The sequence below is a fragment of the Apteryx mantelli genome, chromosome 1 (genome assembly GCF_036417845.1).
Source record: "Apteryx mantelli isolate bAptMan1 chromosome 1, bAptMan1.hap1, whole genome shotgun sequence".
Taxonomy (NCBI): Eukaryota; Metazoa; Chordata; class Aves; order Apterygiformes; family Apterygidae; genus Apteryx; species Apteryx mantelli.
In genome coordinates, this window is record NC_089978.1 from 152720834 (window position 1) to 152746388 (window position 25555).

Consider the following 25555-nt stretch of genomic DNA (forward strand, 5'->3'; position numbering starts at 1 on the left):
TCTGTGTTCTAGGGGATCAGACAAATCTGTGTGGTTACCCCACAATGTCCATGGAGACACACCAGCTCAGAGTTTGGCTACATACATTTTGTGACAATCCACTCTGGACTTGAGTCACACAGGACCTCAGAAGAGCTCCTGGGATAGTATCCAGACAGAACATAAAGGGCATAACCTTCAGAGTTTGTCCAGCTTTCACAAAGGGACTGGAAGATTGTCATCCCTCCTGGCCCTCTACTTTCCTTCCACTTTTTTTCTGCTCAGCCCATTCCTCTCTATTGATGTACCTTCTTATTCATCTCTGCCCCTTATTCCCCATGCTTCCTTCAGCTCACCATCTCCCATACTCCAATCTTCTAACTCTGTCCTCCAGCTCTGTCTTTCTCTGGTTTTACCACTTGTCCTTTTCATTCCCACGGCCTTGCCTTGCTCTCAGCACCCCTCTCACTTCCTACTCCTCCCACTTGCCAGTCTGGTCTCTGTCGCTGACTCTCCAGGCGGAAACCCTGCTGAGCATTTTTCCCACCACACACTCCTCTGATCAGTGCCCCAAGTTGTATGGATTGCGCATCATGCACAGGGCATTTGGTAGTTGCGATGGTATCTGAACTCCTGCACAAGTTCATTGCTTATTAAGCTGTCCTGTAAGACGAAATACACTTCCTGGAAGCAAGTGGGGACACAGAGAAAAGCCTGTGCCAGACAAAAAAGTCCACAGGGATCCCAGATTTTGACAGTGGGAGCGGCTGAGTTAAGAGCTCTGCGCTGTGGCTATTCTTAGCTATGAAAGTAACCTAGCAGTAATGGCAAGAGGAGGAGCTCTCAGCAGAGAATACCATGTTATAAACAGCTAAAGGCTTTCAAGGGAAAAGGCACTTGCTCGCAGTGCTTTTTTTCTCTCCTTTGTGGAAGATGCCTCCCTTGATACTTTCTCCCATCACCCTTTAGCCCTTCCTAAGAGAGACTGAGTCTCTAATTGAAGAGATCTGAAGGTCACTGGAGGGAAGCACCAGGCACACCCTTTCCCATCCATCTCATCCTCTCCAGCCAAGAGCCGGGACAAGTGGAGCTCAGGATGAAAGTGAGCTGTTGCTCAAGTGACTGGAGGAAGCAGGGGCAAGGGGAGGGGATGAAGGAGCTGGGAAGTGTGACTCTGCCCCTACATCAGGGATGGCTGAGCTTTGCCAAGTGCATCTCATTCCTATGCACTCCGCCAAAACGGTTCCCACTGGAGCTGCTCAAATAACTACCTGAAAGTTAGCAACCATATAACCAATGGAAAAAGTTGTACGTGGTGTAGATGTGTCAGAAAACTACTGCATCCTTACTGCTTCGGTAGTCAAGGAGTGGGAAAAATGAGAGTCCTTTACATGAGCCCAGTGGTATGGCTACTGAGAAGACCTGAGGGCTGCGCTGGAAAGAGTCCAAATTTGATCCCTGGTGTAAACATGTGCTACTCCTGCTGACAGAGACAAAAGTCATGGTGATCTACAGCACAGCAGGCTTTGGTACCAGCTTGTGTTGTAGTTGGTGAAGTTTAAGTTTTAAAGTTCGGATCAGTTCCTTTACCATTTGAGTCAGTAAAAATGCTATCAACCATTTAAAGCCTGAATCTGGGGAATATCTGACTGCTGTTTTATGGCTTCTGTGTTTGGCAAGTTACTCTTTTATGCTTTTGCCCAGTAGTGTGTCCTACATCTTTTCATATGTTTAGACCACAATTTGTATTACTGTGCTGTGTTTTCCCTGACACTACCTCAGCTAACATCTAGGTTGTGCTGGCCCAGCACGTCTAGTTCAAATATTTGTAAAATACAGAAACATGCCATGCTTCATTTCTAACTACCATTTTTCTATACATCGCTCCACTACTGGATGGTTAGAAAGCAGTATTTCTAGCGAGTAGATATCTCTTGGCGTTTGTTTCCCACAGAGGTGATAATTCCTTATCCAGTCTGGTCTCCTTCTCCTTCCCCTATCTTCTCTGATACTTTACCTACCACCAAAATGCAGCTGCCTCCAGGGCAAAAGCAGCAGCAATTTAATAGCTTGGCATTGTTATCAAGGTGAAAGGTTTAGGGCAGAAAAGATGAAATTCTTCCTGAATAAAGCACAGGGGTCACACACCTCTAACACTCACTAGCAATCCTCAAAACAAGGCTTAAGAGAAATTTAATTGTGACCCAAGCCTTCCCCTCAGATGTGAATTTCACCTACAATAACAGATATAAAATACAACTAAAATGGAAAAAAAGATCAACAGGGTTACAGACTGTAATTGAGTTGAACTGAGTTATCAAGGCTGTTCAGGAAGGTCTCAAGCACTTACTCTTGCTTTAAAGATGAAACTCATACCCACACAGTCATCCACCATGAGCCCCGTTTACTCAAGTCTCATTCATGCCATATGTCACTTCTATGCACAGGACTGATGAGCATCCTTTGTAATCAGGCACTTCCACTTATGGGAAATCCTTCTTTGAGGGGCAACAAAGGGTAAAAAGAATTAGATATTCTATATATACTTAGAGGTAAGTAAGGGAGTACCTGGAAGGACTTGATGAAGGTCCAAAGCAGAGTCCGGATGCCCTCCCCTCGGCTCAGGAGCTTCACGAGACGCATCACGCGGAAGAGTCGGAAGAAGGTGATTGAGATGCGAGAGTTTTCCTCTGCGTTCTGGAAGCCATTGGCACAGAGGCAGGAGTTACAACAGCACGGGAGGAACAAAGACCCTGGGTCACAGAGAACACTAAGCCAAGAGCTCACTGCACTGTTGCTGGTCCTGGGCACACTCCTGGGTGTTGTGCTACCCCAGCACCTCAGGGACGGACGGACGCTGGCCTGGCCTGCCTTCTCTCCCATGGTGGTGATGCTATTCCATGGGGGCTTTCAAGGCCACCAGCATCTCCACTGAAGACGCCTGGACTTTTAGCGATCAGAGATTGTTTATGCTCCACTTCCCCCCATCATTACATTGGTAAGATGCCGTTCTCCTCTGATACTGTACTGGAGGAGAAAGATACTTTCTCTTTGGACCTGTCTCTGAAGCTACCACAGCAGGAACCTCAGCCAGCAGCTCTAGTGAGTTTGGGGCTGTGCATCAGATGTGTAGCTGGCTCTGCTGGGAAACAGTAGCAGGTCCCAACTCTGCTTTGGTGTGTGAAGACCTGCAAGGGCACGGCATGTGTTGCCCCCAGCTCAGCTGCTAGTGTTTCTTGTATCTCTGACAGCCCTGCTGCTCCTGCGCTGCTGTGGCTGAGCTTCTGGGTGCTGAGCTGTGGTTGCTAGCTCCTGCTGCTCTGCATCTGGGCCTTTTGCATTTCTCATGACCCCTTTGTATTTCCCACAGTCTGTGCACTGCCTTTTTTTAAAAAAAAACATTTTATTTTGGCTTCACTGCTACTGTTCAGGCATGAGGTATTTTTAAATAGTCTTTTTTCTGGCCTCTGTTTTTCTCACAGCATCTGCTTTGTCCCTAAGCATTTTCCCCTGGGCCTGTAACCAGCTTTGACATTCCTCAGACTTCACACATGTGAAAGCAACAGCTTTCTGAATGCTGAGATGTCAGCAGGCTTACCTTGGCCTCTGTGAGGAACCCGCTGTCTAGCTCGAGGGGAGGCAAGGCACAGAAAATGCAATGATGTGGTTCCCAGGTCATTAACCCCCTAAAATACTGTGCGAAGTCTGTGGAGCTGGTGGTTGCCACTAGAAGCACTGTAGGAATGTAACCTTCTGTCATATGGGGAGATAACACTGTCATCCTGCTACTTGACTTGCCCGTGGAGCAAAGTGCACAAAACCCCATTTCTATCCTCACCCACACTGCAAAGTCCAGCATTTGAGTCTAAGCCCCAGAAAAGCAATGTTTAGGATGAAGAAACAGTGCAGATCACTCCTGCTGTCAACTACTCACCACTGTGTAAACCAAGAGAGAACAGACCCTTTGGATTTCCTGTCACAGGGCAACAAAAACAGCATCTGCTTGTGTTTCTACTTCTTATAAAATCCAAGGCGTAGAAACTGCCTGGACGTGTATTTCTGTGATTAAAAGTCAACAAGTGCAGATGAGAACATGGACCTGTGCTTGCTCCTATTTCCAGCCTGTCCTGTGCAGATTCATGTTCAGCTTTGCTGACTCCCCAGTCAGGTCTCTGCCCTGGTGCCTGTCAGGCAGTGGCAGTGTTGCACAGTGGGTGTAGCCGTTTGCTGCTGTTCTGTGCGCAAGTGAGCTTGACTCTCACAGAAAACACCGCTGTATGTTTAACATTTCAAGACTGCACTAGAGCTGCAGTTTGACTATCTATGTGAATCACTAGTGGGTATTTTGGGTATCTTCCTCCCGTATGCAGCAAAGGTTGATGCTAGCCGCCCATGCAGTAACAGGGCGGGAAAGACTAGGGGAACAGGCTATGCCAAGGAACAGCCTAAGTGCTCCCCGAATCTAACATCATCCTCTTTTTCCGACTTGGGACCACAGCCTGGGGGCTTCAGTGAATGGGAGGGAATTGCTCTGAAGGTAAAGGAGAGAATCTGGCCTTTGAGCAATCAAATAATCATGGCATTCAGTACCCTCACAACTACAGTTCTGGATGGCTGACTATAAAGTCACACACCTCTCCCAGTCTTACAGAAGTCCCTTCAACTTTCTGTAAGAAGCTAAATTCCAATACCACCTAAAAGAGAGTTGAGGTCCAAATTTAAAAAATATGTGGATAGCAGTTTTGCTGGAGTTGTGCCTAAGAAAAAGGTGTTTGCTTACATTAACTGCCAGTGCTCTCATGGCTTTGGCCCTTTGGGTAGCAATGAGCTGGGACACAGGTCTGGAAAGGGGTTTTAGCATTGCCTCCTCTTTCCTTGCTGGGAGGAGGCAAGAGCTGTAAGTAGAAAATTAGCCCTACTTTCCTGGGTTAGACAAAGTGTAAGCAGTGGACAAAGTAGAACAAATTCCTCCAATTCCCTGCAACTTACTGGCATCAAACCACTTAGCCAAATGCAGGCCTGAGGGAGATGATTGTTTTATTTTAGGACTAGGTGGCTACAGATTAGCCAGTGTCTGAGTGGCCTTGCTTACTTCTTCCTTGCTTTCATCCAGCCTTTTGATGGTATATCTTTGCCAGAGGAGGGAACAATCAAAGGCAGGAGGGAGGCAATCATAGATTGGACTTACTGCATCTCTGTTAGGGTAGTGTGGAACTGCCTTGTACATCAAGACAGCATCGTTTGTGCACACCATTGCACAGCTTATTCTTATGTGTGCAAAGTATGAACTCTAAAGTTACAGTGACATCACCTCATCAAAGAGGAGCTTCCGAGTTCTAAACCTTTCTAGTCTGTAAGCTTGGACATGAGGTAACATTGCAAACCTATTCAGTGTCATACTGATCCTGAGAGTGTGTTGCTAACAAGAAATCTTATCAGTTCTTGTTCTCTCTTGGTGATTCATTAGAAGGCAGAACAACAGTTAACTTGACCAAAGGAAAGCTCAGGATGCACAAGAAATACATATGTGCAGCATATTCACAGCTCACGTGAACACCAGACTCACACCAATACACAACAAGGCAGCTTCATGCACAAATAACTAGGCTGGGCTTGGAGAAAGAACTTGTGATCAGGGGAAGAGAATAAAGGAGTGTGTTAGAAAGAGTGTCACAGAAGCTGGGAGGGTGGTCTGTATTTTCGGTCTTACCATAGAGGAAGAGCATTGGGTATGTTCAGCTGGCTTTAAAGAAAGGCAGACAGAAATAAGCTGTAATAAGTCTCCAATCAAGAGGCCTAGTAAACTAGGTCCTGGCTAACACAGGAGCAACAAAATCGCAGAAGAGGGCAAATGGGAGCGTGAAAGAAATGCACAAGAGGCTGGGCTCATTCCCCGGGACACACAGGATCAAAGTTGGCCATGGCAGAAGTAGGAACAACTCCCATTGAATTTGATGTGAGCTGTACCGACTAACACCACATGTGAATTTGACCCAGTATCAGTGTAAGACATCCTGGAACTCAGGTAGTGGAAGTACTGATAACGTTAAAATGTTTCTGTTATCTCTACTATCAAGTTCAATATGGGCTGATTTAGCTCCCCAGCTCAGATCCAGGCCATGTCTGCATAGGGAACGGCCAGCTTCTAGTGCATCAGTCTGATTTGTAAACCCTTAATAGCCCAATGCTAAAGCAACGCTTTCTATTTATATACCCCCATTCCATGTAGTTCTCACTGATTACATTGCTGTTAATAAAACAATGGGCTGGGATAGTGTAATCATGCTCTTGGCAACCCTACAGAACCCACTACCAGCTGGGGAAAGTGGGTTGGTAAAGTTGTTGTTTGGCTTGCTCTGACTTCACCCAAGTCCCAGTAAAGCCCCAGGGGCCTAATGGATGTGTCCACTGAGGCCAAGCTGAGCTGAGTCCCAGCCTTCCTGGGAACAATTGAACTGCTGCAAATACTGTGTCTGACCTTAGTCCTTGATTAACTTCTGGGGTCCCTTCCAATACTGAGGTCAATTCCAAAAAACACCCAAGGCAAATACCCTTAGGTGGAAGAAGCAGAATTAAAAATAAATAAAAACAACTTCACTGGGAGTCCTTCAGTTAAATGGCAGCATAATCCTCCAGGCTTAACCTCCGTTATATGCCCTATATGCCAAACCTGTCTGACATTACTTCCTGTGACTACGTTAGCAAAGCTGAAACTGATACATTTCTTCTTACAATGGCAGAATTCCCCTCTAGTGTCATGAAGGACTCCTGCAGTGTGCTCCTGCTCTTCAAGCACGCTGCACTAACCAAACTGGCTTTGTATTTTGTTATTACCTAAATTAAAGCTGTATTTTGGATGCCCAGCCTATTTGGTGATACACACAAATGAGAACAATTAAAAACCCAAGCTACACCTAATCATATACTACTGTTTGGGGTTAACTGATTGGTTTGGCATTGTCAGCTCTCATTGCTTTTTTCCTCCTCTTTCACATGTTTGGTCTTGTGTTTTCTTTTCAGATCACATACTGGCAAAATATGGCTTGAATATCAAATAAGGGAGCAGTGCCCAGAGAGACATTTCTTACCGACCAGGCATAATTTTTGATTTCATGTTGCTGGGCAAAACTCTCCAATAGTGGCTTTCCCTGTTCCACCCCCTTCCACTATCAGTTTTGCAAATCACCTTTTTCTAATAATAGGACAAAGCCTCAACCTGCTAGTTGCAGCATTCCTGGTAGAAGGTACAAAGCACCTGCGATTTGACTGAAGGTACCAGAAAGTTTTCAGCACCTTTCAGGATTCTGCATCCTTCCTGGCTGACAATGTCAGTGCATCTCAGTGCAGTCCTGACTGACTGTCTGAGGAAGCCTTTTAAGTTACTGTGGAATACTGTATCTTAATTGTCATTTTGTTATCATTAATATTTCACCTGAAAGTGAGAATAATAGTATTGTAATAGAGTAAAAAATTCTGTATAAAAGATATGACTATATAAGGAGCTAAGACTGCACTGTTAAAATGGAAGGCTCAATTTCGAGGAGTTGGCAAGGTGTTAAAAAACTACGAACCACACGTTCTGATTATCTTTGGCACTGCTAAGAAAGCAGAGGTTGACTGACTCCTCTCTCATTCCCCTAACTGGCCTATGTTTTAAGATGGGGTCAAATATGAAATAAATTATATCAGTAACTACAACAAACGCTCAAAAGCAGCAGAGGAGAGTTTCTGTTAATGCTGGCAGGTGATACTTGTATAGACTCTGGCATAGTGGGCTGAGGCTCCTGATATGCTTGTGCTCATACAGTGTTTTGTGCATGGGTATATAATGGGGAGATGGTGAACTGAGGGTTGCTAAATGCTTTCTTTGGTATCCACAAGGGTTTGAGAAAGGAGCCAAATCCCATCATTTTCCATCTGTGCCAAAGAGCCACCAAATGGACCGAGCACAGATATCTGAGAACTTGCTGTTGAGACTTTCAACAGTGGCCATTCCTAACTATACTGTAGAGAGAAAGATTGCTAGTTTTTTTGAGAATCTTTAACCCTGCAAGTGATGCAGCTATACCAATTTTAGTACAAGGACAGGCACTGGGCACCCAAGAACACAGTAGTCATGTCAGTTCACAGAGAAGGAAATCATGGTGATAGGTACTCGGGATTAAAGCCTGTGTCTAATTCCCATCTAAACTGGACAGGATTTCACTTCTACAAATCTTAGAACAATGTACAAAAGCAAATCTTCATCTGTATAATAACTTTGAAAAAGCTTTTTGAGAAATAACACCACTTAAAAGAAGGCGGCGTAGGCTCTACTCTCTAAAACTTACAGCCATCTCTCCCACCGCATGTGGTCTAGAACTTCAGCTATTCCACCCTTTTCCTGTCACTTGGTACACAAGTAACATGCACATAACTGAATGAGAAAGGGCAACAATAATAGTTCAACCAAGAGATAATGCCCTGAGCAACTTCCATTGTAGAGAAAAGGGACCCAAAGCAACTGGATCACAAATAAGTCCAGGGGCACGTAAGAACGATACAAAAGAGGACCTCCAGGTTAAGAGTAGGAAGAGAAATATCTGAGGCAGGTGCTTTGCATAAAGACACTCAACAGGGACAAATGCAATGGAAGTACTTGGGCCATTTTTTTTCTTTTTCTTGGTATTACCATATTGAAAAAGTAACAGAGATGTCTGGGAGCAGAAGAGGTCAAGAAACAGAGAAAAGGGTACTGGAAGCCAAAATAAAGATTCGGTAGCTGAAATGCTGAGGGAATCCTGAAGCATGTCTGGAAAGCTCTTCAGAATATTGTTGCCCACATGCACCTGATTTTAATGAAGTTCTGTGTGTGTCAAAATGCCAGTCTTTTATATTGCCACCACACTGCTTGAGCTGCTGCTAACCTGTGCATGTCCTCACAGCCCTTACAGACACAGAAACGAAAGGCATGGCTTATGCCAATCATTAATTCAGGATCCTGAGTGGGGAGGACTCTGGGAAAGAAGAGAGCCTCTCAACAGATAGGCTTAAAATCTCAGAGGCCACAGCATCAAATAAGGTAACTGCTAGTTCTGTTTTCCTGGTAGTCCTGCTGTCTGTGTAATCAATAAAGAGTGCTCCCCCTGGGTAGGTGGGAGTGAAGCCTCCTGGTGGCTGTTAACAAAGAATATACCACATCCAGGTGAGTTCAGGGAGTATCAGAGTCTTTTGAATAGCCATCCTGACTGACATATCAAACTCGGCATCTGATCTTGCACTCAAGTCAAGGAAATAGTGTTACACACAGATAAGAGGATTACTGTGTTTAGGGGCTTTCCAAACACTGAATACTTAGTAAGCCAGGTGAGGATAAAATTTGCACTTCAGGAGAACCAATTTCAATGTTTCAATGGCAATATGTAAGAGTCAGTATCACAGCATGCTGATGCCTTAACATAATCCATTCTGAAATTCTTCATAGGCGATGGCTTGGCTTCTCAAAGCTGTAACAACAGGAGCTAAAACACAAGCATAGAGACTAAAAGATTTTGAACCGTCCCCGTAGTATTGAAGCCTCTTGAAATATCCATGGCTTAGAATACCTTCTGGACAGATAAACATTTGGAAGAAAATAATAAGCCAAATTAACAGACAGATTTAAATGAAAGTTTCAGTAGAAAAGTCCTGAGGAGAGGTACCAGTCCTACCTAGTCCCTGTGGAACACTGGAGATGGAGGAGTACTTTGAGAGGTTTGAATCCCCTGAGATTTGTGGCTGGTTTACTCACAACTACAAGGGCCATCCAGAGAAACAGCCCCAAAAAATGTCTGAAGGGGAGCTCCATTAGGTTTGTACAGCACAAATTGAATTAATACATTCAAAGAGGTTCCTTAACTGCTGGTAAGTATTTTTCAGTACTTTTAGAAGCTTGACTACCATTGAGATATCAGTACAGGCAGGTGGCATTCCCATTACAATCAGTGCAGATGGTAGTGATTTTTTACACCACAGAAGACAGTGTAAGATGAGTTCGGTTCCTTCAGCGGATTCAGTCTGTGCTAGGAAGCCCACATAGATTTTTCCCCCACCTTTGAGGAGTGAAACTTCCTTTCTGATAGTTTTTAACTTTCTAGCAAGATTTATTCTTTTTGTAGGGAGAAATCTCTTTTTGTAGCCCCCTGTGAGTCAGAATCTAATTTTAAAGTTGCAGAGAACTTGGGCATGGTTTCATCTGGGGAATCTGTAAGCAGCTGAATATACAGTTATTGTTAGTCAGAGTTGTCTCAGTCAATGCAGTCCTATAGTGACAGTCTTCTAATTTTGCCTGATAGTCCTAGATTTGAAATGAGAGGAAATCTGTATCTGAGTCTTTGGCACAGTGATATGAGAGAGCATCTTCACATATTTCTCATGAGAACAAACGGTTAGCTGCTTATGTTGCTGTTCGTGACAAATGATCTCTAATTGTATTTCTCCACTGACTACATGGCTTGCAGATGAAGCTTTTCAAAGATCACTTGCAGTAGTTGGTTGTTGGTGATGGATGTCTGCTAAGATGTTTGCTTGATTGCTGTCCACATTTGGAAAATGAAAAGCTGCAGATGAAGATGCCATATTTGTTGGAAACTTCTCCATTGATCTGTTAGCTTTCTAACATGGGTTAGGGGTGACAGATGTTCATCTTGTGCTTTTTTATACTCCTTGAAGGAAAGATGTTTCTGAGAATCTGCACTGTGGAGTTCTCTTGAGCAGGCTGCAGTGCTGTGTAGCTCATTTGCAATTCTAGGATGTCAGTCTTTTTGAGCACAAGTTCTCTTTATATAGAAGTCCTCTAAGAGCCCTGCCTGCTTTGGTCATATTGCATCTCTAACTTTCTTGGATACAAAATGAATCAGAAGGATGGAAGGAGACATTTTGGGGAAATGACCACATCTTACCAACACAGGTAATATTTTGAGGGGAATTAAAAGCAGTTTCATTAAGGGATACCTGGCAGGCAACAGTGATTTAATTTGGTTGCTACAGGGAGTGAGAAAGAACTCAAGGGTTGTCTCAGCTGCTTGGCCACTTACAGCTTGACTGGATGTAGAGGGCACATATAGGACAACTGCAAGCCAACACCATGACTATTCTGAAGATTTTTCTTTTGCACATGTGGGTCACACACAAGCTGGGGTGGGATCTGCAAGGATATGCGCTTCAAGAAGAATGAGAATTTACCAAGGTATAGGGGAGAGAGAGAGATTTAGAATTTATCAATGTCATGGAGACATGGTAAGAGAAAAACCACTAGACTTGCTGTTGCATTTGTAGTGTCAAAAGGCTGAAGTGACCTCAGGAGGCTAACACAAGTTTCTGTGGAGAGCTAGAAAAAGTCAGGGCTTCAAATCAACCTGGCTGCTGGCAGGTAGTAGTCTGCCATTACACTAGGGAGTTACCACAACCCTCTCCAGAGTCATCTGTCTACCACTGATGTGTGTGGTTTTAATCACAAGCACTCTAGAGATAATCCACCTGCCACTGAAGTTTGTGAAATTATTATGAAACCAGGCAGAAAAATATCTGCTATTTCTCTGTGTGGGAACACTACTGGATTGCAGAAGGCATAATTCTCAATTCCCACAACCTTATAGTGAAATCAAATTTTTAGTTAAAAAACAAAAACAGGCAAGCTACTAAACCTCTGCATTCTTCCATTAAGAGTCCAGTTCTTTGAAAATTTCTGGGTGTATTTTGAATAAAACTAGCCAGAATTATATTCTTTGCTATAAAAATATTTTCTGTTAGAAGAATGCTGATGTTGAAAGTGAAATGTTTTGTAGAAACATGCCAATTTGGGAAAAAAAAGCATTTCAGAAATGTTAGTAAGATTGAAATCTCACATTTTGTTCTGTCTGTAATAACACATTTCAATCTGAGTTTTCATTTCAATTAGAAATGTTATATACCTATGAAAAATCACTCCCTGCATGAATTTTTTTTACTTTACTAAGACAAATGTTTTGATTTTCCCCAAACTATTTCTGTTGGAATGATCTTTTACTGGAAATTTTGCAATTAAAATTTTTATTCTATTTTAAAGGAGGAAAACTGTCAGAATTGCAAGGAGCTTTTATGAAACAAAAAATCAAGCCTCCCCACAGCTCCAATTTTGTGTGACGCACCAGAGTGTTTCTGGGCCATTTCATAAACTGAGGTTTGTTTTTAGTGTAAGAAAGGGGCATCCTTGTTACAGGAAAACAGGGAATCAAGGTGTATGATGCTGCCTTTACTGAGGTAAATGGTAACCACCTTGCTGATCTCCCTGTTGTTCCAGTGCAATGTAACATGCTAATCCTCAGACAGCTCTGCAGAAGAAACTAAGATCTCTTGCACTATGAAACTAAATATTTATTTGGTGCAGTATGGGGAATTAGGAAAAATGTGAAAATATGACACCTGCAATGAAGTTTATCATTACACTCCTGCCAGTATGAACTAATGATGTGGGTCAATATACATTGATGTAAGTGCCAGCTCATACAGATGCAATATATATACATATATATATATATATTTCACACAGATTCCACATGAGCTCAGATACTTGGGGAAATATTAGCATATCCATATGCAACAAAAACCTATTTTGGATACAGTTAATAAGATCAAGGTAACTTTTACAGCAAATGAATCTTACATATACCTTTTTTTCCCCCTTCATTTCCTATGTATTCTAAGATTTTTAAATTCTAGAGATTGCTTTTCTAATTAGCTTCAAATATGCAAATCATACCAATTTGAATAGCTTATTAATTTCATATATATATCCATGAATTTTCAGACAGTAATCTTATGATTCCAAGTGCTTAAGGTAAATATAAGGGAAGTCAATTGCTTTAATTTGGTTATGCAAATTACCTTAGATTGACAATTACTGGACAGTTAATGAGAGTCACTTTTTATATAGCTGAAAGCTGTATTTTTTTCATGACTTTCAGAGGAAAAGTAGAACAATTGTGAAAGTATGTCTATGCAAATTATTCTTAATTTTCAGGATGTTTTAATAATTCTTCTCATTAGCTCTGGGTAAATGATGAATTCAAGTTTTATGGTAATCAAGCCTGGGTGTTCCTGAGAAACAAGTAGATACTAAATACTATCAGAGATGGAGTGCTCATCTCTGCTGTACAAGGACTGGTCTGACTCAGAGAGGCAGGTGCATGCTTGCCTGTGTGTTACTATTTATTTTTTGAGGGACAGGTAGCAAAAGAAAGCCCTAGCAGATCTGGATAAGAAGGTCTGAAAATAAACCAAACCATGAAAATAAATGTTGAAAGGCCAGCTCTGTGCAGGATTTCTGTTCAACAAATGGACCGATTTTAAGGATTTTCCAGTTTGAGTATCAGGTGAGGAGAGATTTTGCTGATTTGAACACCTCTGCCAGAAGCCATGTGTGACAGTGCTGACTTTTTTTCATTTAACTTGCTTTTTTGCTGGCCAGTTCTTGATTCAGGGAACAGGGATTCCCAAAGGAGATAATCGGGTTGTCCCAGCCCAGAATAGATTAAGGGGATGACCCAGGAAGCTGACCAGACCACTGAACAAGATGGAGACAGTGCAAGTTTGAAAACTTAAGAGTTCCCAGGTCTCCAGGTTTTCCTCAGCTCCATTATCCTCCATGCTTAATGGTTTTCTCATTGTTGTTTCTAAGTAGTCCAAAGGGTCTCACTGTTTTTTCAATGGCAGAATTAATATGGCTTTTAAACACCAAACCCAGCAGTGTATTTAGCACTCTGATGGAAAGAAGAGTCTTCTGTTTCTCTACCTCTTTAGGAAGATTCATCTTCTCTCTTACATTGATCAGTTCTTCTTTCTCTCTCTCTCTCTCTTTTTTTTTTTTTTTTTGTAATTGCCTGGAGGCAGGGAAATCTATGAAGCTGGTTTTCTAAATAGAGCACAGCTTGGCTCTGGCTTTGACTCATTCCTAGCAACAAATCGTTTCATATCCAGGTCTTCTCATCATGTCCTAAACATCTAAATACATCTATCATCTTGACTTCTTATCTGTAGTAGTGCTGTGAAAGCACAGCTGCTCTGGTGGGCTGCAAGTAGAGAAACAGTCTCTGACATAACTTGGCCTGTTAAGGTTCTTGTTTATTAGGACGATGCCACTGATTTTGATCTTGAAATAAAAAAGAAGACTTCAAAGCATTCATACCAGTCTTGGTTACTTTAAAGACATGTTGTTGTGTGCTGTATAAGGTGTAGCTTCTAAGAAGTATCCACTCCCTTCCTCATACCATCCCATGGCCTGTCTTGGAAGGGGTAATGGCAGCAGAATTCTCCTCTAAGCTGAATTTCCTGAGCCATAGGTAGGTAGGATGTTTCCTTGTCTCCAATGCATTGCAATACTCCATTAGTACTGAAGGAGTGTCATCTACTGGCTTCATATCCCCTGGAGGCTGATGATTTGAGGAATTAAGCAAATTCCTGGAAGCATGTCCTTCTATCATGGCTGTGCTTGTCTGTGGTGCCTTGAGCATTTGAGTAATTTCTTCTACAGCTATTTGTTAATTAGCTGATAGGATTGCAAAGTGTAGGAAGAGAAGAAGGAAGAAAAATGAAGAACAGATTGAACCTTGATGCCCTTTGCATATCAGTGTCACTAGTTTCTCTGGGCAGCCTCACCTGTATATGACAGAAAGGAGGCCAGAGAGCTTTGGACCTTGATGGACTTCGTCTGTGAAGAGCTTTACTGGGCAGCTCAGCAGGGTTTACTGAGATGTGGTTGGCAGGAGCGTATGAATCCACAAGGACCCCTCAGTAGCATCTTTGCAGCACCTGCATAATTGATGGAGAATTACACTGGCAGAGTTAAGGCCAGAAGCAGGCCTGTCATCTGCAAAAAGATACCCACTGCTCAGTATGGTAACTCTTCTGGGCACTAATGGAGCCAGATGGAGACTAGACCATGAGCAGGTTTTTCCAGGGAGGTAGACAGCTCAAAGATTCTGCCGTGTCACCAGGATCCTTCCTCTGGCCAGCCCAAAGGCTCTGGGGCAGGGTGAAGAAGAGTGAGCTGTCTTACGCTTTGATGAAGGTGCTGGAAGAAACTGCTCATCCCACTGAAATCAGAAAAAAGCCCAACCCACCTTCTTTCAAATGCAACAGGATTGTGCATCACAACAGACCATGGATATAGGTGCAATAGCAGCTCCTGTTTTTGAGTAATGAATCTCTGCTCAAGAGAAGCTAGCCAGAAACACCAGCAGCCCAGACAGAGTTTTTTATGGATAGTTTTCATTTGAGATCTGAAGCAATTAGTATTTAATTCATAGGCTGTGTCTTTTCATTGCCTTTTCATTTAGAAAGTTATTTAATGTTGATGTAGAAGTTTCCTAGAAAAGAACTGTTTGCAGAGGCACACTGAATTGCTGTATATTAATACGAGATATAACAAAGCCCGTGAGCCATTCTGGGACTTGAAACATCAATTACGGGCATTATCTGAGCATGTTAGAGGTGGTCATATGAAGACTGCAGTCAGCTGTTACAGAGCTATTGAGCAACATATTTTTTTGTTCTAGACCTCTTTCCAAGAATAAATGATTACTGATTTGATGAATTCTATAGTAAAAAAGAAAGAAGTTGGATGGTTTGGATGAAATAGAATACTCACTGCATGTAATTCAGTATGTTCAAGCATGGGCAAATGGTTGAGACTTAAAATCCCTAGCTCTAAATATCAAATTGTTTTAGTGCTTTCCTATTAACAAGTGTTTCTTTATAGCTGAGGCATCATTGCCTTCATGTCAGTTCAGCTTAAGGAAAAGATGTCACTTGATCTGGCTCTGGGTGAAGCAGATTTTTTCCCAGTCACTCAGACAAGGCTTAGCAGACAGCACTGTTGACTGGTATCTCCCACTTTAAAAGTGGATATTGAGACAAAGACTGGGATGTGAGCAGCTGGGAGATTGCTGGAAGAGCTGAGATTGCTCTGTGCTGTAGTCGATTTTACTAACAGTTAGAGCCAGACCGACATTTTTGGCTATCAATCTGCTGACCATCAGAGGCAATCCCATCTCTACAACCAAATCATATGGATTCAGCTGGGAATGGGTTGGATTTAGCAGATGTCTAAGAAGATACATAGAACAGAAGTCTTTTTTTTTGCATTTTGTGCTCGACAATCCCCGTGAGGAACAGACCAGTCATGAAAGGCAAGAGCACAGCAATTTTAAAAGCAATTGTCTAGTGAGAAATAAAAAAAACATGTTTGCCTGGTTGGCGCATATGAGGCTGGGGTGGGGCTGGGGAGCAGGGGGTGCTAAATGAGGATGCTTTATGGCCTATATTAGAAAGGGTAAAATTAGTTTGTATATGTTTACCTTTGACTACACATCTGGCTGGAAGGCCACATTCTCTTTCCTAGCAGCAAAAACATAACCAAGGCTTTATCTAATGGGAATCTCCGGAGTTCCTTTCAGTCTGTGCATTTGGGTTTGCAGAATGGTACCCATCACCATGCTGGATTGCTGCCTAGTGCCTGGTACTAAAACCTTCACAAGGGGTAAAAAAACTTTTCCCTTGGCTGACAGTATCTCAACTGAAGAAAGAGAGGAAAAAATCACTGATACAGTAGGTAGAGGGGAGCTAGCCATTGCCTTGCTGAAAACTATTCCCAGTGCTCCTGGCAAGCATGGGAAACATGATCTCTACTGCACAAGATTTTAGCAAAATTTGGGGAAAGTAACTGGAGATAAGATGACGGAGGAGAAGAGAAAGTTAAAGAGGAAAACAAGTAAAATACATGTGCATGTCTTTCACCTTCTTCCAACACCTTCATTGCTTTCATTGCAACTGGCAGTATAATTTGTAGCCAGTTAGCAGATCTCTAACTATGCATAATAGTAAGTATACAGTACACACATGGGGTCTTGGAGCACTGAAGTCAAAAGCTGTTGCAATTTGGATGAAAAAAAGAAGCTTTTTACAGCAAAATGGAATTAGAGAAGTACGGGGGATTGTGTACCCTTTACAACTGCAATCAGCATGTGGGGAACAGCGACACTGGAAAATTCCTTGAACATTCTAAGCAAAGTAAGTCCTAGAAAAAGGAGAATTTAATGCCAGAAAACATCTTTCATTGCTTCAGGGAATGGTCTTGTATGACACAACTAGCTGGATTTGAGCTGAGCACCTTTTTGAACATCTAACTTTATGTTGCTTGGGGAGCTATCATTAATTAATGCTTACATTAAGACAGCATCCAAGGAATCAGAGTCATAGATTTTCTATGGATTCATAAAAAGATACAATCTCTATTAGAGTTCAGGGAAAGTTAAAAGAAATTTTTGTTAGGCAAAAGGAATGATTTATCCTGGCTAGCAAACCAATGGAAAATATAACCAGCTTGGGTTAGTTCTAATGTTTTTTATTATTTTTTCTTTTGAACATTTAACTAGCTTTGTGGAAAAACATACTGACAATAAAAATGAAATATAACTGTATTATTTCTCAAATGTTGGTGCCAGGGAATTGTAACTTTTTTTTTAAAGTGATGTGATAGAAAAATGACAAGTTAAATACTGATCAGAAAACCCAAATGTAACTTTTTAAAGAGCTCCTTGTACTTAAATATACATGCCACACACATATTTCACCATTGAACAGACACAGGACAAGGCCTGTAGTACTTAGTGTTCCCACTATTAGCTATTATTGTTATTGTAACAAGAATTTATAGCTCAATATGCAGTCAGGACTCCTGTCCTAAAAACCTTAAAACCCACAGAGGCTTTGGGTATGTGAAAGCCTGCGTTAATTAAAAGCACAATCCAGTCCCCAGTGCAGTCAATGAGACAACATGCCCCACCATTTTAGAGAGAGCTCTAAGCGTTTTTACTCTGAAGGATTCCAGACAGGTTTCTGCATCAGGTCTTATAGATGTAGGGCTATATAACTTCATTCTTCTTACCTTTCATTTTACTGCTTTTACATTTAGGTTATAAGTGTTTTTTTCTCCTGGAGTCTGTATCTTCTGTTTCTCATATTTTAATTAACTATCATGTCTGTGATTAGATTTACCCAGTAAGGCAAATTTATCTTTATCCTGCTCTTAAATCTCCCCTGCATTAAAATACGCTGTGATTATTCCAGGCATCTGGAATAATATCTGAAGCCAAGTGTAACATACAGTTTTGTGGAAATCACAACACTGAGGTACTTCCTCAAAACTGGGTAGTATGGACAGTCTTTCAATATGTTTTTCCCATGGAGACCACACACTTTATTCTTACGGTGCATTGCTAATATTACTAGTCATCAGTATATAGCTCAAATGCTCAGGTAAACTGGGGAAGGAGTTATTGGCATTCACTGCCCCCTTTTCTGCAAAAGATACATTTTTTTTCTGTTTGCCCGCATTTCATATAGATTTCCTTACAGAAGAAGCTGTGCAGTTATCAAAAGCATTCCTTTGAATGGGCAAATCATATTATGCACTCTGGAAATGCACTCAGAATACCAACATTTTTTAAGCCAAAAGAGAAAAAAAGAAGAGGCCCCATCTTCATGACCAATAATACATAAATAAAAATAACCCTGTTCAAACATGGTTGTTGTCAAATATTCTTATCACACGTCCTTCTCACCAATACAGTGTGAAAAACACACACTAGAATTGTTGATTAACCATGGCAGGTATCAAATTCAAATAGATCTAAGTCTAGTTTGGGGAAGAGATGAGGGCTGCTTTCCTGATGTTCACAAAATAAACCACGGTGCACTAGCATTTGCCACTCCGACAGCTCACAACCATGCTTCAACGTGGCTTCCTAAGTGCAGAAGCTGGGGCCACAGTGGTGGGTTACCTGGATTATTCTAGAGATAAAAACACCACCAGACATTAAAAAAAATCGAAATCCCCCTCCCCATAAGGAATTTTATCAGTAGTATTTCCAAAAAGAAAACAAGTCATATATACATACATATACACGCACACAAGGAAAGTTCAGGACTAAATACAACTTTTAGGATGGCATCAGTAAGGGTATGACAACACAAGATGTCAAAAGAAGCCACTATGCTTCTCCAGCCCTTTGCTACATAATTTGGAGGCCTCCGCTACCCAGATGGCATTTGAGAAAGAGAGAGAGAGAGGGAGAGGGAAGGAAAGAGGGAGGGAGAGAGATGATTTCTGCCTCTTCCGGAAAGTTTGGGCAAATGAACTTGCAGGTTCTAGGAATTGCAAAGATTTGTGTCCAGTGGCAGCTGATGGCCAAAATCTGAGCAGCAAAGGGCATGGAAGCAGGGAGAACCAGACAGGCAGAGACAGAAAGGCAGACAGACAGACGCAGCGACAGAGATGAATGCAAGTCCCAACTGAGGTGCAGGCTAGATGTGTGTCGTCCTTCCACCGATCCTTGCTCCCATTGCGGGGGTGTGTGTGTATAAGACTGCATCACAGGGGCCAACTGCTCCAGTCCTTACACAGATGAAATGCTCTGGGGCAATTTTCCCTGAATAAGGACTGCAGGATTTAAGCCACTGGTTCTCTGCCTTCAGACACATTGATTGAGGGTGAAAAAGAATTTGTGAGGTTTAGTGTGGCTGGAGACAAGGGAGAGGAAAGCAAGGGAGAAAAGGAAGAAAGGAAGGGGGCAGGTTAGAAGGGAAGGGTGCAGGGGAAGGTGAATGGGAGACTTGAGTATATTCTGTCAGATATTCTAGAGAATGGGAGCAGGAGCCCATAACAAATGACATGAAGCCTCTTGACATCAAAAGCAGGATGACTGTAAGAAAAGGCTCCGTGCACCTGGTCTAAGCCTGAGCTGCTTTACCTCAGAAATAAAAGATCCTAAAAGAGAAATCACTGCACAGGTCTCCAAGTATTCTTGGGATCTGAATGCTTTGATATCTCTCTGGCCTTACTGCACTAGTACTCAGCAATCAACAAAGCTACAACCCTCTGCCAGCTCCCTACCAGAACCTGGAAACCTTTTCAGAAATGCAAGATGTAAAGTACTCAGTGCTCCTAAGTATCTGATAGACAAATGCTAAACCACTACCCAGCAGGCCTGGGCACAACAGACCTGGCTAACATTTTCCAGGGGAAGGAGTACAGCAAGGTAGATTTCTCTTACTTTCTTCATAGAGGTATCACTTACTGAAGCCCTGGATCCTATGTCTCCCAGAGGCCACCATGGATCAGAGCAGCAAACGACATTGTACCTTCCTGTTCTCTCCTTCTGTCACCTCTTTCATTTAAAAAAAAACATTTCCACCAATCCTCAGACTAGTGAAAATGCTCACTCTTCAGAAAACGCGTACTGCTGCAACAGGAAGGCAACTTATGCAGGGAAATTTCATCCATTATTTCCCACAAGTCTGCAAACCACCAATTCCTACCTATTCCTGATGGTTTTCATCTTGTCTCCATGCACCCCCTCTTGGCTCTTTGTCACACTGCTGTATTGCATTCTGTACCTGTCATGTGTACCTCATCCTCTGTACATCCTTCAGCATCCACAGACATACTCAGACATGCAAGTATTTTTGTGGTCACTGACTAGCACAGGTGGGTGGATACCAGTCCAGATGTTTTTGCTCAGTCATTATCATGCACTCTCAGACACTGCTGATGTACATAGAGGTAGCCATACATGCAAACCCATTCAGAGTCACCAACAGAATCTGAGAGGACAGGCTCACAGCTGGGCACAGGTAAATGCAAACCCTCCCATCCTGACATCCTTTCAAGATAGACAGGCAGAATCAAACACACAACATCTCCACTGCCACTGATATCTATGTTGGTGCTCTGTAGACACACATGCTCACAAACGAACATGCCTCTGTAACTCTCACACATCCACACGCTGTCAACTGCCCATCACATCTGAATGGAACAAACTCAGCTGGCCACAGAAACTCATCCAGGTAAGCATAAGCTGCCATGAGAATTGCTTTTGCAGCAAATGAAAACTCAGCCACAGTGAATCTTCAGCCTGACACTGACAGGAGAAAGGACATTACTTTAGCAGCTTTCTCAGCAGCTCAGTGTCTGACTGTTTTCTTTCACCACTCTGGGCACTGTAGCTCAGAGCACAAATCAAACTTGATTTCCTCCTTTGGTACAGCACAATAAATAGTAATGAGAAACTTTGTTTGCCTAGAGGAGGAGACAGGAGGCTGTCAGTCAGCTTCACAGGACTGAACTCTGGGCTGTGTCTGCTGATGTGGAAAGGAAGGAAATGCAAGCCCGTGCTTGTGGCTCCTTTTTGGATGACATATTCTAAATTTGCTGGCTTTTGTTCAACTCCTGTAATATTTTCTTTCCTTTTATTATTATGATAGTAATCATTTTTAGCACCATAGTGTTTTCCAATAAGGACCATAAAGTGTTTTGTAAAGCTAATGACAATGTTTTCTTTACTTGGGGAATCATAACAACCTGCAATCTACAGATGGGGAGACTGAGGCACAGTGATGAAGTTAAAGTTCAAGAAATACAACCCACAGGCCTGCCTCCCAGGCCCCAAACATTACATCATATTTCATCTTATCCCCAAAAGCTCATGCTTGGTCTTAGCATTTAGAGACAGTTGAAACATGGCAGATGTGGTTTCTGCCTTGGATATTCATTTTTAATAGCAGATTAAAAAACAAAACAAAAAAACCCCAAACCCTTTAGTTACTTAAGAAGTTGCCTAGAAGTGGCCCAAAACAGAATCAATGTTTACAGAAAATTTTGAAAAATCTTCATTTTGTGGCTAGGAAGTTAGCTGTGTAACACTTAATAAGAAACAAAGCTCTGAAAATGCAGTCATGTAGTAAGCTTGAAAATAAGCTCATTTAAAAGTGAATTTGGCAGAAACTGTGTCACTCCCTGAAGTTTTCAAATCTGCAAGATTTTAACCCGCCCTGTGCCCTTTGCATATATAATCATTAGTGTGAGATGCATCTCTGTGTCTGTGGGGCTGGCTGGGGGGACCTGGGAAGTGTTCCCAAGTTGCAGTTGGATACAGTTGGAGTTATCACTTGATATACTTTCATGCCATGGAGGTGATTTAAGTGGGGGTTTGACTAAGGTTTGAGGAATGCTGCAGACAACCAGGGGACCTGACTTGTGAGTACATGCCTTCTCACTACACGTGAATACAGAGCCATGCTAACAAACATATGCTGAGCTCAACATGCAAGTGTACATTCATCCAAAGGCATGCAGATGAACATGCCTGCATACAGTCAACTCCTAGATACAAACATCCGCCCATAAGCAGATCAGACTTGCACATTAGGAGAGCCACACTAGCTCTGAAAACGTGTTCGTATATACTCAGATACATACAAAACAACCCACGTCTCCACCAACAACTATTCAGAACACAAATACATATGCTTGCATACACATTCTGTCTTGCCTACACACACAGATTCATGTCTATACACTCTCCCATTGATTTGTAGCCCAGACATAAGTATCCAAACACATTCAGGAAAATATACTATACCCAATGGAGTACACACACGAAGACCCACACATGCACACTCACATATATCTTAACGAAGGTTTTGGTCTGGGAAATTCCTTTTCAAAAAACAAGAATAATTGTCAAAAGGAAAAAACAGAGCATGGGGAACTGCACAAGCAGATGCAAGCGTATACCTACACACATACTGTGGTGCCTGTCAGTCAGAGTTCCCACAGCAACCACAGCTATAGCACCTAACACCTCCTGGGTATGTTTCCTCTGAGTGCAAATGTCTGGTGAACCTCAGAAATTTCAGGATTACACTCTATGGCCTCATGTCAAACTAACCTATGCCAGGTGTCTCCATCTTCACTAACTGACCACAGTCAAAGCTGTCCTTAGATCCAAGAGCAGCACCTTCCAAGATCCTACCACAAACGTTCTTCAGCTTCTAATGAGTTGGGCAGAAACATCTTACCTGCACCTGACCAGGCTAAACATCTCCAATTAGTGGAGCTTGTTGATGTTTTGGGGTTTATTTTTCTTTCTTTTTCAGACTCCAGGTCTATTGGAACAAGACAAGACAGTGTACAGAGACACAAGGCAGGGTTTGCTCAAACCCACAAACAGCAAGAAAGTGACAAGCTCCTGAGGAGAATGGGAGAAGTGCACCTGATAAACTGCCTTACACTGCTTGGGAAGATGACAACTGTCCATCCAAGATGGGCTGATATTTCCAATGCCCATCTGCTAAATATGTAACATATCAAGTGCTGCTAGCAGGTAAGGGAATCCGACAGGACAAACCAACATACAATACATTCTCTTATTCAATAAGGGTTATAGGTGCAAAGGGATTTCAAAACATTTCAGTACAAACTCCATCCATAGCTGCTGCTCATTTATCAGTGCATCAAAAGATTGTGCGAGTTTTTAGTAACAAACGTTAGAAACTAGTAGCAAAGGACTTGCCTAGATAAAAAGAGAAGGTTTAAACATGCCAGGTAACAAAAAGACGTGTGCAGAAATCTGTAAAAACTGTATAGAAGGAAAGGATTCTTTAGAGGAAACACAGGGACCATAATGAAATGATGTCCATAACCCTTACTAAACGAGTAAGGGCTACTACTGCTGCCTCCTCATCTAAGACAGGTGACGTTTTTTTGGACAGAGGCACACCCTCATTTTTCATATACTTCTGTAACCAAAAACTGGATTTTAAGCCTTGGCTAGCATGGAAATGAACTTGAATTTAGACAGAGAAAGGAAAAGAGAGGGAGCCTTGTCAGTGGTAATTAAACACACCAATATGGATAGCCCTGGAGACTGAAGATCTGTGCACAGGACCTACCTAGCACAATTATCAGCAGCATGACCTTCTCTACAACATGCTGAGAGTGGTTGCCATTTATCCTGCTTAAACCTAGTGTCTAAGAGCTGGTTGTCTAGACAAACCTAACAACCTAGACACTCCACAGGCATTGGATGGGCACCTCCAAAAAGCAATTCATTTCACCTGTCACAGACGCTTACACAGGAAGAAATCGGCTGGCCTGTGGAAGTGTGTATTTCTCTCTACTAACTGTAAGAAGAAGCCTGGATGGTTATCTGTCTTTCTTGCAGATGGCTGAAATTTTGTGAGATGTATATCAAAGTGTATCAAACCTTGATGTAAGAAGTTCTTTAATTTATAGGAAATTACTCCGTATTTTTTCAAAAGGATCCATTAGATTTTCTTGCCATATAGGGTTTCTTGCTATGATAGGCCTCCATTTATTTGACAAAACAAAAGGATTTCCCTCCTTTTTACTTGGAAGACTTTTTGACAGATTCAAATACATCAGTTAGGAAGGTGTTCTTGATGTTTAGCATAATTCATCTCCCATTAACTATAGTTATTTCCTCACTTATCATGTACAATACTGTCTCTTTGGATGGGATTGGAACATTTGCACAATCTCCAGGCTAACACCAGGTTCCCATTTTAGTTTTCTTGTGACAAGGGTGACATATAAAAGGCTTTCATTTTGTTCTTTAAAATTAATTACTTGAGCCTGCTGATCATTTCAACTTCCCTCTACAAACTCAGCCCAGTCAATATCTTTCTAGTAAAAGGGTAACCAAAATTGTTTACAACGTTCTGAACAAAATTGTAGCAGAAAGTAGAACACTTAAGAGATATTAAAAAAAATGTTCATTTTCATTTAGGGACTATTTTCCATTCTTTCAAAAGACAAGGAAAATAGACGAGAGTAAAATAAAATATTTTATTTATTCAAAATCAAAATATTACAATTTGGATAAATTTCCTTGTTTTAGAATTTAGAAGAATGAAGAAAGATTTTAACAGAAAATAAAGTTGACTAAAATACCAAAACATTTTGTTCAAAATAAAGTATTTTGATATTTTCAAAATGTTGTCTATAATTTCTCCCAAACAAAGCACTGAGTGAAAACTATGCTGTCACTTCTCTGCTTGCATTGGATTACCTCTGCGGTAAACAACAATTCCAAGCTGGAATGATTATTCAATAGCCATATCATTTTGCAAATTAATGACTGATTTGCTCTACATTAAACAACCTCACAGCAATTTTTTACAGTCTTTCTACTTTCCTGGCTTCACTAAGCTGGATCAGTAGTGTTATTTTTGTCCGTGCTCCTAAATACGGTGGGTCCTTTGCTGTCTTTCTTTTTGGAATCTTTATACTTCCTGCCTGTCTATTTATCCTGTAGTTCTACCCCATCTGATGCCCCCCCTACAGCCCACTCTGCCCCTACCTCCCCAAAAAAAAGACAGAGGAAAAAATTTGCCTGATGTGATTTATTCTTTGAACACTAGCTGCTCATTTCAGTCTCCATGGCTCTTTCAGTCCTTCACCTGTCCACTGAGATGGGCACCACCAGGGCGAATCAGTGCCAATTGTGCTGGTGGATTTTGTGAGATGGAGCAAACTGAACTGGGCTGAATCATGGACACATGGTTTTTCTTTGTGCTTTTTTCTTATAATTTATCTACCTTTTTTTCAAATTAGAAACTAAATATTAGGAGCAGGTTCCTCTAAACAGAGTTGATTTGGTCTTTATTTATTTTGGAGGAAGCCTGGGCGGGGTAGGAAAGGAGCATCAGAAGGATT

At 41.9% G+C, this 25555-nt stretch overlaps 1 protein-coding gene across 1 annotated transcript in view; it reads right to left on the reverse strand.

Annotated features, from left to right (window-relative positions):
* CACNA1C (calcium voltage-gated channel subunit alpha1 C) overlaps nucleotides 1-25555 on the reverse strand; it is a 500936-nt gene that overhangs the window by 33410 nt on the left and 441971 nt on the right. Inside the window, exons 33-34 of the mRNA XM_013947219.2 lie at nucleotides 5690-5722; nucleotides 2548-2676 (exon numbers count right to left, since the gene is read on the reverse strand). Of these exons, the coding sequence (XP_013802673.1) occupies nucleotides 2548-2676; nucleotides 5690-5722 (162 nt within the window). The remainder of the gene's footprint in view (nucleotides 1-2547; nucleotides 2677-5689; nucleotides 5723-25555) is intronic.